At 37.8% G+C, this 15209-nt stretch overlaps 1 protein-coding gene across 1 annotated transcript in view; it reads right to left on the reverse strand.

Annotated features, from left to right (window-relative positions):
* LOC134748742 (neuroendocrine convertase 1-like) overlaps positions 1-15209 on the reverse strand; it is a 66399-nt gene that overhangs the window by 5177 nt on the left and 46013 nt on the right. The window contains exons 8-13 of the mRNA XM_063683518.1: positions 7300-7379; positions 6788-6920; positions 5826-5926; positions 1815-1907; positions 936-1055; positions 90-247 (exon numbers count right to left, since the gene is read on the reverse strand). Coding sequence (XP_063539588.1) covers positions 90-247; positions 936-1055; positions 1815-1907; positions 5826-5926; positions 6788-6920; positions 7300-7379 — 685 coding nt within the window. The remainder of the gene's footprint in view (positions 1-89; positions 248-935; positions 1056-1814; positions 1908-5825; positions 5927-6787; positions 6921-7299; positions 7380-15209) is intronic.

The raw sequence follows: 15209 nt of genomic DNA on the forward strand, positions 1-15209 counted from the left end.
ATTAATTTCTCGGAGATTTCGCTAGTTATTCTCTCAAACGTAACAGTTAAGCCAATGTACTAGGGGTGCATAACAAGCGAGGTACTTACCGCGTGCAGACGTCAGATAGGCCTGAAGCGCCCCGCGCTTGCTGTAGTGAATGTTTATAACGAGTTCCACGTGCTCGACGTAGTTCACTGGGCAGACGTGGACGTCAAAATAAATGTTTACTTGTTGGCCTGATGATAGTTTTTGTTTGATTTTGTATCTGCAAAAACCAAAAAAAATTATCCTTCATTACATAGGTCGTTTTAAACAAACTTCATTAACAGTAAATTAACAGACTACATTTTCATGTGTTTTATTCGAATCACAATTTCAATTATAATAAATAATTATAATTTGTTTGAACCAAATTGAAACAGTAGCTCAAAAGCGGCTGCTCGGTTTTTTTTTGGGATCGCATTTTCCTCGCTGTAGTGACGTGAAAAGTTGTGTTCCGCACGGCTGCAAATATGATTTATCGTCTCGTGTCTTGAAAGCCTCGCTACGCTCAGGAATCTATCTTAGATTAATTTGCTCGCTCAGCAGCTTTCAATTTCAACACTCACGCCAAACTTTGCATTTGCGGCCTTGCATAACAAATAAAACTTTTATTTTTTGTACTTAACTTCCGCACAAAAACTTCTCAGCTTTTCTTTTTGTTCGAGTCATTGTGCGCATTCAAATTGCGTACTTACTTAATTTGGGAGAAAATGGTGAAAATCCGTAAGTTTTGCCGGTTGTGCAGCACGTCAGTCACGTCACCTTTTGTTCGCTTCGACATGAGTGACATGACTCCTACCTCCTACTTACACACCGTACCTCATTTACGCAACACGTTATAATTTATTTCATTTTCCAACGAGCCGTTGTTCGTCACATTTTCGGTAAAAGTATTAGGAGAACATGCTTACTGTGGTGGTATGTGGCAAATGAGTTTCTCAGGAACCGTTATCCAGTTCAGAGCTCTAGACACCAGGGCTTCAGCGTTGAGCAGACCGAAGCCAAATCGGAGGTCAAATCGAAGTCCGATGCTAAAAAAGTAAGTAATAGTAGATTGTTAACCAAGGGATGAAAGGCACTCATTTCTGCGGAGGTATTTTGGCGCTCGAAGCCAAAAGTCCGCGGCTGAAATGATGCCTTTCACCTGAGTTAAACACTACTTTTCATTTCGAATACGAGGAAAGTAAAATGCATGTGTTTTTTTTAAAACATGACCAAGTATACATTTTTATAGTATTTTTAAGGGTACTTTCAGTTACCAATTTAGGCAAAAGTGTCGTTATTTATGGAATGGAGAGTGGAGAGTCAAATATCAGAATGGAAATCGTATAACCAATCCATTTAAACTCAAATTTCAATTGCTTATCGTAAAAAAAAAAAAACGTACTTTGAACGTAAAATGCTCTAGTGCAGGACACGTATCATTTTCTGCACACCTTTTAGAACAAAAGTGACCCTCTTTCAGAGCATGAGAAATTAAAAATATTTAGGGTTTCTACTATAGTTTGTCAAAGGACTGTCTCATTTCAAACATAGACAGAGAGAATCATACTATTTTTGTCTTACACTAGTACTAGCACCCAAAAGAAAAGGATGAGTATAATCGAATTTAAACTATCGTGAGACATGCGCCAGTGACTAAAAATACGTGAGTGAAACCGCTAAGTTAGTTTAGTTAAGTAAGATGAGTATAGTTTATTTTGTTCTTATTTACTGACAATTTTGTTTGACCAACTATATTTAACGCACCTAAATAAATACCATAATATTATACTGATTTAAAAACTTACTCATTGATTTGCCATCCGGAGTTGCCTGCTAAAGTACTGGAGTCTGAAGTCCAAGCAATTAGGTGTTGAACATCTCGCCAAGTTAGATTAGAGCTTTAAACAAAACGTTATCATGTAAAGCATTTTATGCAATGACAAGCCCAGTATTTATTACCCACATACCATACTAAAATTGCAGTTAAATTGTCTTTTCATCACACTCGCTCAGTAAATGTGGATTGCACGCAGGCTTAGCGGGAACTATAGAAAAATCGTTTTGTATAGGGAGTTATGAAGTGTCTAGTATTATTAACAGTTTTTTGTCTTTAAGGTGACTGTCCATTTATGACTGCCGCTGCACTGCAGTTGCGACGTTACGCGGTCCAGCACTACTGTAGCAGCACGACTGCTGCTGTTGCGGCGTGCAGTCGCGACAGCGTTCGTTGATGGCTTGTCAATGTCAAGTCATATAATGGCAGACGTACAAATAAAATACTTATTTTATTTTTGTATTTTTTACGAGAAGAAGCGAGTGACGATAATGCTACATGTTACATGAAAAAGAAGACCAGTTTGCCTTTCTACAATAGTACAATAGTCAGAGTCCGACGAAGGCAGCTACGCAATATTAATATAAAATCTGATATTTAATGGTGATCGTTTATTCAGGGAATATTGCCCATTAAACGAAAAGCAATTCAACATTGAATGAGACTTAATAATTGACGAAATACAACCAAATTCCTCAAATGAAATTAATGCAGAGGAAAAATATTATTCTTAACATTAAGGTAAGATCACATTGTGAAATTTTCTTCCCCATCCTCTTGCCTGAATGCGTGACCACCGCACACAGCAAGCCGACGCAAACGGGACTCATGTAGATCGTGATATATACTACTTAATCCACCTGCATCAAGTATAGGTACCTACTCGGCCGTCAGAAACGTGCGGCTGGATTTAGAAGTCTGTGATAAACGTCCCCTCAAAACCATGCCAGTAGGCTCTTTATCAGGTCTTTCATTGATTTCTGCAGTGATTCGTGGGTTCCGGAGATGGCGATGCGACACGTAACAATAAATTATCCAATGGTGGGCAGACAGTCGTTCCGTATTAGCAAAATATTACAGATTTATCTTTCTAAGTATCCATATTAAGTAAATTTTACTTTCTTTAGGTACCTAACAGTGAAGTATGATGAATAAAACTAATTTGTAAGAGCTATAAGTAATTGCGCAATTTACACTTCATATTGTCCAGTTTCGTATTTCAAACTGAAACACAAATTTAAATCTTATAATTCCTCTCGTGTTGCAGGTGTCCCACTCTTCATGATATGACCGCACCATCCATATAAAACTTGACGGGCGAGACAAGAAATCCTTAAGCTATTTGCCTCACCTTGGCCGATAGAAAGAACTATTAATAAATTAATTTGAATAATAAATGGTTTCCTCGTGTTGGTGTAATGAAAAATTACGTGTTGCACTGTAACAAAGTTTGTTTAACCCTCATGCCTTGAGATCCCCGCAACTGTCAATATTCTAAATTTTAAACCATTCGCTTCTCTCGTAGTTCAATTTTGTATCCATTCGTACGTTTGGGTATCAATACCATGAAATATTAAACAACATCTTTGCCCCTTGTAATAAAAATTAACGGTTGCTTCTTTTATTTAGCTCAGGAATGGCTTTGCAATGACAAAATGAGAAAGTGTCACCATAAACGACATTATATAATTATAGTTTGTCAAAGGACTGTCTCATTTCAAACATTAGATGACCAACTATACTATGATATTACGACTAGAGTTGCCAGGAATATTCGCAACTATTCGGTATTCGGCCTATTCGGCCACTTTGCCGAATATTCGGTATTCTATTTGCCTCTCTATCGCTCGTGCCCTGTCGAGCTTATAGGCCTTATGGCTATCTTCGCAAAACTACGAAAAAATATAAGAACAGTTTATATAATGAATTTATCATGAAATGTTAAAAAAATCACATAGGAAAATATAGGGACTGTCTCAATTGAAATAGACAGAGAGAATCATATACTATCTTTGTCTTGGGCTAGTATACTATAGCACCCAAAGGAAATGGATGAGTAGATTTTTGGTTGTTCTTATTTACTGACAAATTGGGTTTGCCCTTCGAGCAACACGGAAGGGAGTCGGCATTCGCACTATTTCCCCTCTGTCGAGGTACAAGATCAATTGTGCATGCATACAACTAGCGCGGTACGTACAACACACACCTCGTGTTGCACACAATAATTGTGTAATGCGCTCTTTATTATAAAGAGATCGAGGTGTGCAAGACTTGCCTTTGACGTGTGTCATTTTCTATGTATTTGTGTCATCATTAGAGATTGGATTTTGTAAGTAGTGAGTGAGAAGTGCGACTGTGTGCACGTTTTCCTCCGTAAAAAATGGCAGAACGATTTGTACGGTAAGATATCGCTTGGGCTCCTCCCTTCCGACGTGTCGGAAGCCGGTGTTGCTCGAAGTGTTTGCCAGACTATAGTTAACTTCCGAATTTTACGCTCTCTTTTCGGACCTATCATTCTAGTTTCCTGACTGGCTCTGTGACATGGCTCAATCTAGGAGGATATTACCAAACGGAGCCGCCACGTCTGTAATTTGCGGTACAAAAACGTCTGCCAATTTTTGCGGGGGAGGGGAACGTCAAATGTATACGTAACGTCAAAATAGCCATGTCAGATAAACGTCAGTCCATACATTGTGTATGACCATTGGCCGACTATTTTCGACAGAGGGGAATGCCAATGGCTACTCCGTTTTGTTATATCCTCCTAGGGCTCAATATAGATTAGCAAAAAAGTTACAGTCGCCATCGGATATATCGGAGCGACCGAGGTGCTAGAAATATCTGAACATGCACTCTAACGCCTTGACAATAAAGGCGTGTTTAGATATGTGTGAGCTCCTTGGCCGCCCCGATATATCTGCGATATATGGCGACTGTACCATCGGGATTCTTTGTCCGTGGGTGTAATAAGCTCCTTAGAACGTAGTGGTTATATCCTCTTTGCTTAGAACTACTAATATCTGTGACCAAAGACATTTCAGTGCAGGTGACAGATTTGACGTGCGGTCTGCAGCCGCAGTTGCAATAATACACCAAATACGCAAAAATGGCCATGCTACGTGCGGTCAGTCTTGTCATTCATTTTACTATGGAAATTGACAATAACACCGACATGTCGGAGCAGTAGTGCAGCTGCGGTCGGGAAAACGTTAAAATCACCATATTACGTGCAGTCGATAACGTCATTCATTTTACTATGGAAATTGACAATAACACCGACGCGTTCAGGCCGCTGCAGTAGTGTCGGTGCAGTCGCGCAGCTGCGGTCAGAAATGGACTGTCACCTTTATACTTCATTTTTGTATCGCAAATTCGAGTCTATAAATCGCTCCGGCAAGCCGGTTATAAAAATATATCGGGATATAAAAACATAACTTAGTAATTAGGTGTGCCCAATATGTGCCCAAGTGTGGACAAAAACAAATGATTTATTTTCATTAGGTATAGTCAAAGATAGATACATATAACTCCGTAATAGATGGATACAGTCTAATGAAAAAACATGCCTCGAAAATCACGAAAATTTGATTCTCGATCAGATGACGCCACTACCTTTGGCCTACTCTCGTATAGAGGGCGTTGACGGTTTAGTTTGTTATTTAACAATTTTAACGCATACCAGTGAAAGAACATGGTAAAAATAATTAATGCAAATAAAAAAAATCATTTATTTACAGTATTTAAATACATTTTATCTTATTTTTATAAATCTTCATTTTTAGTTTTAAAGTGTGTCGATAGATGGCAGGGAATTTACTGTGGTTACAAAATTTACTATGACAGTACCGCTCTATCCTATTATATCCTCTTTGGTATAATGAAAGAGGATGCTGCGTTACGAATGGACCGTAGAAGATGTGGAAGAGAAACGGACCGCACAGTCCAAAGTACCAGGCTAACATAAAACAAAAAGAGATCTTACTTGGCTTCCAAAGCGAGAGCTATGATGCCGGCCGCGAGAGGCGCGGCGGCTGAGGTGCCTGTGTGGTCCAGGGTGCATGAGTCATTCGTGTCGGTCGTCGCCTGCAAATGACAAAATCTGAGCTACTTTTGTTACAAACATTCCAGTACTCATTTTCAAATAAAATTGTTACTTAGGTGTTTATTGTTGAAGTAAAACTAGGCGCGACTAGAGGGTAACAGATTTGTCTCAAAAATGGACGGCAAAGTCGACGTTGCCGTTTAAAAAGTAGGTCGCGAAGTGCGTAGTTTATGGTGAGTCAAAAAATTAAAAAGTTAAAAACATTGCAGTTTCGATTTCGGGACTGCAATGTTGCATACAAATTCCATTATTTGTCGAGTTCCAAACTTTTTAAAAGTTGAATTGGCCATATCAAATGAAGGCTTGAGTCCATTAAACAGCCAAACAGATGATCAGTACTTATTATTATAATGTTGGTACCGCGACTATTTAGGTGTCTCAAATATGTTGGCGTATTTTCAGCAGAAAAAATACACTTCTATTTTTAATTTTAAAAAAAAGGCGGCAAAGCAAATCTTTTTACTTTTTTCTGTGAAAATATATACATAAGAACGTTGCTTCTGTAAAATATTTATATTATATTTGTATTTATTGCGCCATTTTTGAGAAAAGCACTATATATGACTGGCTACTTGCTGGCTTCGGATTCAATTAAACGGACTCCCAAGGTCGTCCGTTTAAAACGAATCCTCAGCCAGCAAGTAGCTACTTCCGAGCCTCGACAATAATGTACTATTCCTCAAACATGCAATGAAATATTGTTTACTAAAGTTAATTTGTAAAATGAGTTCATTAAACATAGATACAGTTGAAAAAAGCCGCGATTGATGACGTATATCTGTGGTATAAGACGGTATAGATAGTCTATGGTATAGTCCTGTCTAAGACTTATAAAATCTTACAATCTTCTGATCTTTGCGAGCGCCTGATGAGTAGGCCACGGCGAGGGTTGATGAGCAGACCTCGCCGTACCAGGGGAACCGTCCATGTTGCGAAACACTGCCTATTGACACTGTGTAGATTGATGACGAATACCTACAGAATGACATGGTAGTGTTAGCTAATTCTGTACTGTACCGGCGTTGATAGAACAAAGTGTGGAGTGCCACTATATTTCTATATTATCATTGTGATTTGCTGTATGTGATGATACTTCCACACTCTTGTCACGGCAAAAACTGTGTAGAGTTCGCTTGATCCGACTTTACGAATATTTAATTTGGTCCACTATTTACGTCTCCAAATTGGTGATTTTTCGGTTTTTCTTGTTAAGATTTTGTAAAACCAAACCTCTCACTCTCCCCCCAAATCTTACTCATGGAACCCTCTACGCCACTGACGTTTGGTGAGATTTAGCTTGACCATGGCTAGGGTAAATTATTACGTATTTGGTATAACGTAGGTAGTTAGGTACCCATCGCAGTTGCAATTGTCCTGGTGGATTCCTCCGTTCCCGTTGGCCCAAACGTAAATAACGCCTTTACCGCTGCGACCCTGTAAAGGATTTTTTTTTAATAAACCTGCCGAAGTTTTCTCATAGGGGCCAATACAGTATGGGGTTCTTATAAAAAAAAGTGTACAGTTTTTTAAACGGTCGGCAACGCGCACGTAACACCTCTGAAGTTGCAGGCGTCCATATATTAGGCTACGGTGACCGCTTACTATCAGGCGGGCCGTATGCTTGTTTTGTTTGCCACCGACGTGGTATTCAAAAAAACTGGCAATCAAACCAAAATGTCCAGTACAGAAAGCCGGAAAAAAATTCTGCCTCTACAATACCTATTTACTTTACTCCATTATAGGTAAGTAATTTATTTCATTAACCGACTTAAAATACAGGTTTTCAATTTCATCGGAAACTTCTTTATATTTCTCGAAAATATCTCAACTGGTGGATATTGTGGTGCTAGAATGCAGCGGCGTGGCTCGATTCAGGGCAAAACATCTCTAATCACCGAGAGATCTCCCCGAGGTCCCGCTTAACATCAAAAGTTTAATAGGATTCCTTGAGGAGCTGGGCTGGCAGGACTAGCCTGGAAAATAGGCGCTAGTCGTCGAGTTGCGGAAAATCGCCCAAACTACAATACCATACAATTGAGGTAAGTAATTAAGTAATGTCAGGATCTGATGGGATTCATTCATTGGACGGATATTGACGGTACAAGAAAATTTAGTGGAAGCTGATGAACACCATAAAAATCACCTATGAAGCTCCGTAACGAGCTAACGACTTGGTAACGACCATGTAACGACGAAGAAACAAATCTTGTCTGTGTGGTCTGTAGATTTCTTGTAACTACTAACGCCATCTACTTTCGGGGTAAGGCAAATCACGCCCAGTGGGGCTCAGGGCCCTGACAGTTCAACTCCCAAAACAGCCGCTGCAGCGCTACCATCGCGTCTCCCCTCGCTCCGCCACCCCAGCCCCCACCTATGCCCTACCTTGACAGCCGCCATTTGGCCGCCATTATACATTTGAAAAGTTTTGAGGACTTTACTGTGCCGAATTTCAAAGTCGAGTACGCTGGTGTTTAGTGTATTTCCTCGCTTTTTTGCCGAGTTGAGATCCTAAATATCCAAATTCTCCTTTGCTGTTCGGAACAATACTTTATAATTGTGCTGCGGTATCGTTTGTGCAATAATAAATCATGAGACTAAAGTGTTGTGTTGGTGGTTGCAATGCAACAAATGAGACAAATCGACTTTTTGCATTTCCTAAGAAGGATATGCTTAGGAATTTGTGGATGTCTTTCCTTGTGCCTACGAATCCTCTTCTTCTGGGTCTGTCAAAAGAGCAACTGCTCAGGAAACGCGTGTGTGAAAAACATTTCGACAAACATCAGTTTGACAAGTTTGAAGGCAAAAGGCTTCGGTTTTCGTATCCTTGCCTATTTACGGATGATGAAATAACACACGGTGAACCCCTTGCAGCAGTTGGAACCGGTGAGTACACACATTTATTATAACTACGTAAATAAATATTAATTAAGTACCACGCGACTTATATTCTTGGCATAACTAATTTTTGTTTATAGTTCATGCTTATTTACCATACATCAATACAAAAATACATAATATTTATTTTGTTTGGGGAATCCCATCACTGTATACTTTCTTATTAGGATATTGAAAACACATGGCATTTCTTTTTGTCAGGATAATTTTGTGATTATATTTTTTTATCTACCTAATTGTAATGTTGTTCCAGTCCGACATGCTCTGAGTGACCACAATTATTTTAAAGACCAAGATGATGAGGAAGACACAATGGAACAAACCCTTGTCATTGGAAGGCCAGGTATGTTTTATCACTTACAAATGATGTTAGCAAGTCTTATTTATCCCTACTAATATATTACTTATAAATGCGAAAATAACTATGAATTGAAAGTGACTGGTCTATCTAATTTATATAAAATTTGGTATGGAGATATTTTGAGGCCTGAGGAAGGACATGGGATAGTTTTCACCATTCATCATTGTGATATTCATCATCCCATGTAGACGAGGTAGCGGGCATAAGCTAGTATCTTATACATAGACAATAAATATTACTGTGAATTTTATTAACATAAGAAATCAGAAATCAGAAACATTTATTGTTCAAACTGTGTAGGTACAAAAAGTATAGCTAGGTACATTTTTTTAAGTTCAATTGATATTTACAATTTCATCTCAGTCAGTCAGTCTGAGTGGTCTTTTTATTTTACCATGGGAAAAACATAACTGCCCACTTCTAATGTTGTTTGTAGAGTATGCTTACAATTATGCAAATGTCTGCATGGTATTTTTACCATGGGAAATACATAACTGCCGATTTTTTAATATTGTTTATATAGAGTAATGCTACAAATTATGCAAATGAGTGCATGGTATTTTAACCATGGGAAAAACAACTGCCCACTTTTAATATTGTTTATAGAGTAGGGCATTTATTTGTGTGATGAACACAGATGTTACCCAGTCATGGGTGTTTTTTATGTACCTATATAATTATGTATTTATTTATGCAAATATGTGTATATTGTACTAGGTGACAATATATGTACTTAATTAATTTATCTTAAAACTCAACTCGATTTCTGTTTCTAAAAAAAATATTTAAATTTAATTTGTTTAGTAGTTTTTTTTTGTGTATGTCTTAAGTACTGTTCAGCAATGCTATGCATATATTCAATCAACGAGCCATGGTTCTAATTTTTATACATAAGAGAAAAGTTTTGTTCATACTGAATCTTGATGATGATGATGATGTGTTCCTGCTATCCCTCATTAGAGATACTGGATCTTAATAGAGATTAAATATTACATTTAACAATTTCAGGCGAAGACTTCCATGAACATCCATCCTGCTCATATTCTCAAGTCGGGGCCTCCGTCCCACAGAATAAAGGTGTGTTAGTTTGAGTAAAGTTTCTAAAATATGTAGTGATATTCTTAGTTATAAAAGTTTGAAGTGAATGCATCTTGTTGACAAACCAACTTGCAATTAATTCCCTTTATTTTATTCCGAGGTTCCAATTTTTATTTATATACACAGAGAAGAGATAAATTTAATTAATACTGAACATAAATATTGAATATTAATAGAGATTAAATATTACATTTAACAATTTCAGACGAAGACTTCCATGGACATCCATCATGCTCATATTCTCAAGTTGAGGCGTCCGTCCTACTGAATAAAGGTAAGAATATTATTATATCTGTCTGTAATGAAAACTTGCAAGTTTAATTTGACCAACTTCCTGGGTTCCGATTGAACTGAAGTTATGCGTAGGTACATATGTAAGTCGGGTGACAATAAAATATTATGGTACCATCGAGCTAATCTGATGATGGAGACAAGAGGTGGCCATAGGAACTCTGTAATAAAACAACGCAAACTAATTGTGATTGGGGTTGTTAAAATTGTCTCGATGAGTATTAGTTGCCTGTGGAAAGAAAAGTACAGTCAACTATAAAAACTTGAGTCCCAACGCATCTGGGGTCTACTTTGAGGACGCTCTTCCCCCCATGGTCGCCACTCGAGTAGTCGTTTGCTCCACGGTTCGGTCTTCCGTGCTATATGACCAGCCCATTCCCACTTCAAATTGGCTACGCGTTTTATAATATCATTGACTTTGCTCTGTTCTCTCAGCCATTCATTTGTTTTACGGTCTCTCAATGTGATCCCCACCAATTTTCTCTCTAACGCCCGCTGGGCAACGCTCAATTTACGTAGTATGTCTTTGGTGAAAACCCAGGTTTCGGCTCCATAAGTGAGAACAGGCAGGATACATTGGTCAAATATGCGTGCTTTTTGTTCGGCCTTAAGGTTCATTTTGAAGGCAAACTCGAGATTGGAGTAGGCTGCCCAGGCTAGTCGTACGCGTCTGTTGATCTCATTGGTTTGGTTTTTTTTTCCAGTCACTATCTCTTGTCCCAAATACACGTATTTATCGACAGTTTCGATGGCGGTATGGTTAACTGTGATATTCGCCTTGACATCTGTTGGTCATAACTTTTGTCTTGTCTAGATTCATTTCCAGCCCACACCGTATGGAAGCATCGCTGAGTTCTTGGATCATGCTTTGAAGTTCAGCGGGGTCACTTGCCAGCAGGGACCGGACAACCCTTTCCGCGATAAAACCCTTTCAATGGGCGACACTTAAACACGGCTTACACATTCAAAGACTTTCCCTATTGAACTGCAAGCCCATTAACTGCTAACCTAACCTAACCTAACCAAAAATAAGGCTAGCTCTTAATAAGGGTTACCCTTATCTTTAAGCGCTTTTTATAAAGGTTTCCCTTTGCGTGAAAGAAACAGGATTAGTATATATCTACGGTAGTGTATGAAAAGGAAAGAAAATACGTGTCTAGTCAAAGAACGCCGCCGTCGCCGCCGACGATCGCTCGGATTCGAAGTAATGTGTGCTTTATGAACAAGGTAGACGACTTAAATTAACACGCTTATATGCTAATAGGGAAGCCCTTTATAAGGCTAACCCTTATAAGCAATATGCAAGGTGTTGGTGAGCGGATGATAAGGGTTTTGTAAGGGTATTTGGGCTACCGATTACTCAAATGTGGTAGCTTTATACAAGGGTTTTTAAAACCAAAACAAAGGGTTTCGTCTGGCAAAGGGTATGGTGAGTTAAGCCTTATGCAATACCCTTATAAAACCGCGATAAGGGATAGCGGGCCGGTCCCTGCTTGCCAGCAAGACAATATCATCAGCGAACCGCAAATTATTCAAGCGACTACCCCATATATTCAATCCACGCTTTTCCCAGTTCAGGCTTTTTAAAAGAATTTTGCCTAAAACTTACTAATGTGTACCTAACTTGACATTGAATATGAATATAAATAAATAAAATAAAATAAAATAAAATAAAATAAAATAGCCATTTATTTCGACCTCAAATTAAAAAAAATTACATTTCTTGTCAAGTTTTAGGAAAAGAAAAACAAAATATATCAAATTCTTAATTTAAACATAATAATAATAAAGTTCTTTGTCGTATATGTTATTTGGTATTTTTATTGACATCGGTCGACTTGCCTCCCGGCATAGGCCTCCCCTAAGATCTTCCATTCCTCTCTGTTGGTTGCTCTTCTTGTCCATGTTGGTCCAGCGATAGCTCTTATGTCATCTTCCCATCTGCGGTAAGGCCTGCCTCTTTTCCGTTTGGGTCCGTCCGTTCTTTGGGGTACCAAGTTGTAACAATTTTTGACCATTTCTGTCCTGGTTCTCTCAGCATGTGATACATAGGATACATCCATTAGTTTTGTGTTATTTCTTATGGTGCTTAGTCTTATTTTGTCTTTCTTCTTTATGTTGAGAATACTTCTCTCTATGTTGTGTTGGCACACTTCTAAGGATTTCCTATTCTTTTGCGTTAAGGCCCATGTTTGGCAACCATAGGTCATGCTAGGGAGGATGCAAGAGTTAAACAGTTTACTTTTGCATTTTAGTGGGATATCTGGATTTTTCATAATCTCTTTCCATGACCAGTATTTTTTCCATGAAATACACACTCTGTTTTCTGTTTCCTTGTCATTCTGGTGTTCTGGGGAAATTATTTGTCCTAGATATGTGTATTCATTTACATATTCTATTGTGTTGTTGTTTATTGATAGCTCAATTTTTTGTCCGTTTGTCATAAGTTTAGTTTTTTCTGTGTTGATTTCCTAGTCCCACTTTTCTGCTTTCATAAGAAAGTTGTTGTAACATTTCTTGCAAATCAGTTGTGCTTTCCGAGAGCAGTATGAGATCATCGGCAAACCGCAAGTGGCTCAGCAACATTCCGTCTATTTTTAGACCATATTCGTTCCAGTTCAAGTTTCTGAATACTTGTTCTAAAGTTGCTGAGAACAATTTAGGTGATAGTGGGTCTCCTTGTCTCACTCCTTTCTTCAGTTTGAATTCCTCACCTACTGTTTCTAGTTTTATTTTAGCTGTTATGCAGAAGTATATATTGCTGATTATTCTTATGTATTTATTCTGGACGTTTTGCATTTTCAGCGCTTCCCATATATAGTTGTGGAGCAAAGAGTCGAAAGCTTTGCTGTAGTCTATAAAAGCTAGGTAGTACTGCTTACCATACTCATTGCTCTTTTCTATTATTTGTTTAATGGTATGAATGTGGTCTATTGTAGCAAAGCCTTTCCTGAAGCCTGCTTCCTCCTTCGGTTGGTTTTCATCTAGCACTTTCTCTATGCGTTGTAGTATGATTTTGGAAAATATCTTGTATAGGTTTGACATAAATAAAAAATAAAAATAAGACTCATGGGCCTATAGTTGCCAATGTCGTTTCTGTCGCCTTTTTTGTGTAGCAGGATGATAGTAGAGGTAGTCCATTGTTTAGGTATTTCTTCTTTTTGAAGGATCTCATTGAATAACTTGATGATGCTTTTAAGTGACGCTGGGAGTGTGCATTTTAGAAGTTCGTTAGAGATTTGATCTTCGCCAGTTGCTTTTCCGTTTTTTTGAGTTGACACTGCTCTTATAACTTCACTTTCTTCAATTGGTGGTATCGTCTCCTAGTCGAGCTGGTATAGTGACTTTGAATTTGGAGGGATAGTGTCTTCGCAGTCATATAGTTCTTTATAGAATTGGGTGGCAGCTTTTGAGATATTCTTGCGTTTTGTTTCAAATTTTTTGGTTCTTCTGTTTCTCATGCTCGGTATCCAGTTACTATGTTCCTGCATTTCCTTCATTGCTTTTGCTATCCCTCCTGTTTTTTCCAAGTGATGTTTGAATGTTTCAGATTGTTGTCTGCACGCAAGAAATCTTATTAATGAACGAAAATTGCTTCTGGAAGACAGAAAAAATAATAGGGCTGCAATAGCACAGCTAAGCAAACAAATCAACCTCAGCATGAAGAATATTATTCAAAGAAATCCTTTATTGAATAGAATTCATTCTTAATAAGCCATATTTAATATGAATGGATATTGGTTCAAAACTCTTATATTAGTTATTTTTTTGATGGTACCTAGTGGTATCTCACCTAAGAGACATACTAAATAATAAGTATAAGAAACCATCAATTCCCATACATCTTGCTAAAAATTACTGCGTCATTGGTGGCTAACATTTAGTTTTTGCTCTTTCAGGTATGGTAGCAGTAGATAAAGGCTCATCATCTTTACCAAAAGTGATTGAAGAAGCTGTTCTAGAAATCTCCTCGGCACATACAGGTTTGTGTCTCAAGTCAATTTTTTTTTAAATATTATTTATTTATTTATTGTATTGTCATGTACATAATAATTTATTTATTATAATAAATTAATGTAATTATTTGTATATGTTAATAAAGTAGAGAGAGACCAAAATAAATCTGCAACGATTTTGATAGCACACGTAGTGCAAGTGTTATTTTAAACGTCAAACTTCTAAGAAATTATGACGTATAAATAACACTTGCACTGCGTGTGCTATCAAAATCGTTGCAGACATACATCGGTCTAACTCTACGTTATTTACTTAAAATGAGATTTTTTCTACTTAATTCTTGCATCTCAAGGAAGCACAAGTAAATTTTTAAACCTTAAATATAATTACTGCGACATTGGTGGCTAACATATAGTTTTAACTCTTTCAGGTGTGGTAGCAGTAGATGAAGGCTCAACATCTTTACCAAAAGTAGTTAAAGAAGTTGTTCTAGAAGTGTCCCCGGCACATACAGGTTTGTGATTCATGTTTTTTATTAGATATGGTTAAAAATGTAATAATACCTTAAATATAATTACTGCGACATTGGTGGCTAACATATAGTTTTAACTCTTTCAGGTGTGGTAGCAGTAGATGAAGGCTCAACATCTTTACCAAAAGTA

This window comes from Cydia strobilella, chromosome 17 (genome assembly GCF_947568885.1).
Source record: "Cydia strobilella chromosome 17, ilCydStro3.1, whole genome shotgun sequence".
NCBI lineage: Eukaryota > Metazoa > Arthropoda > Insecta > Lepidoptera > Tortricidae > Cydia > Cydia strobilella.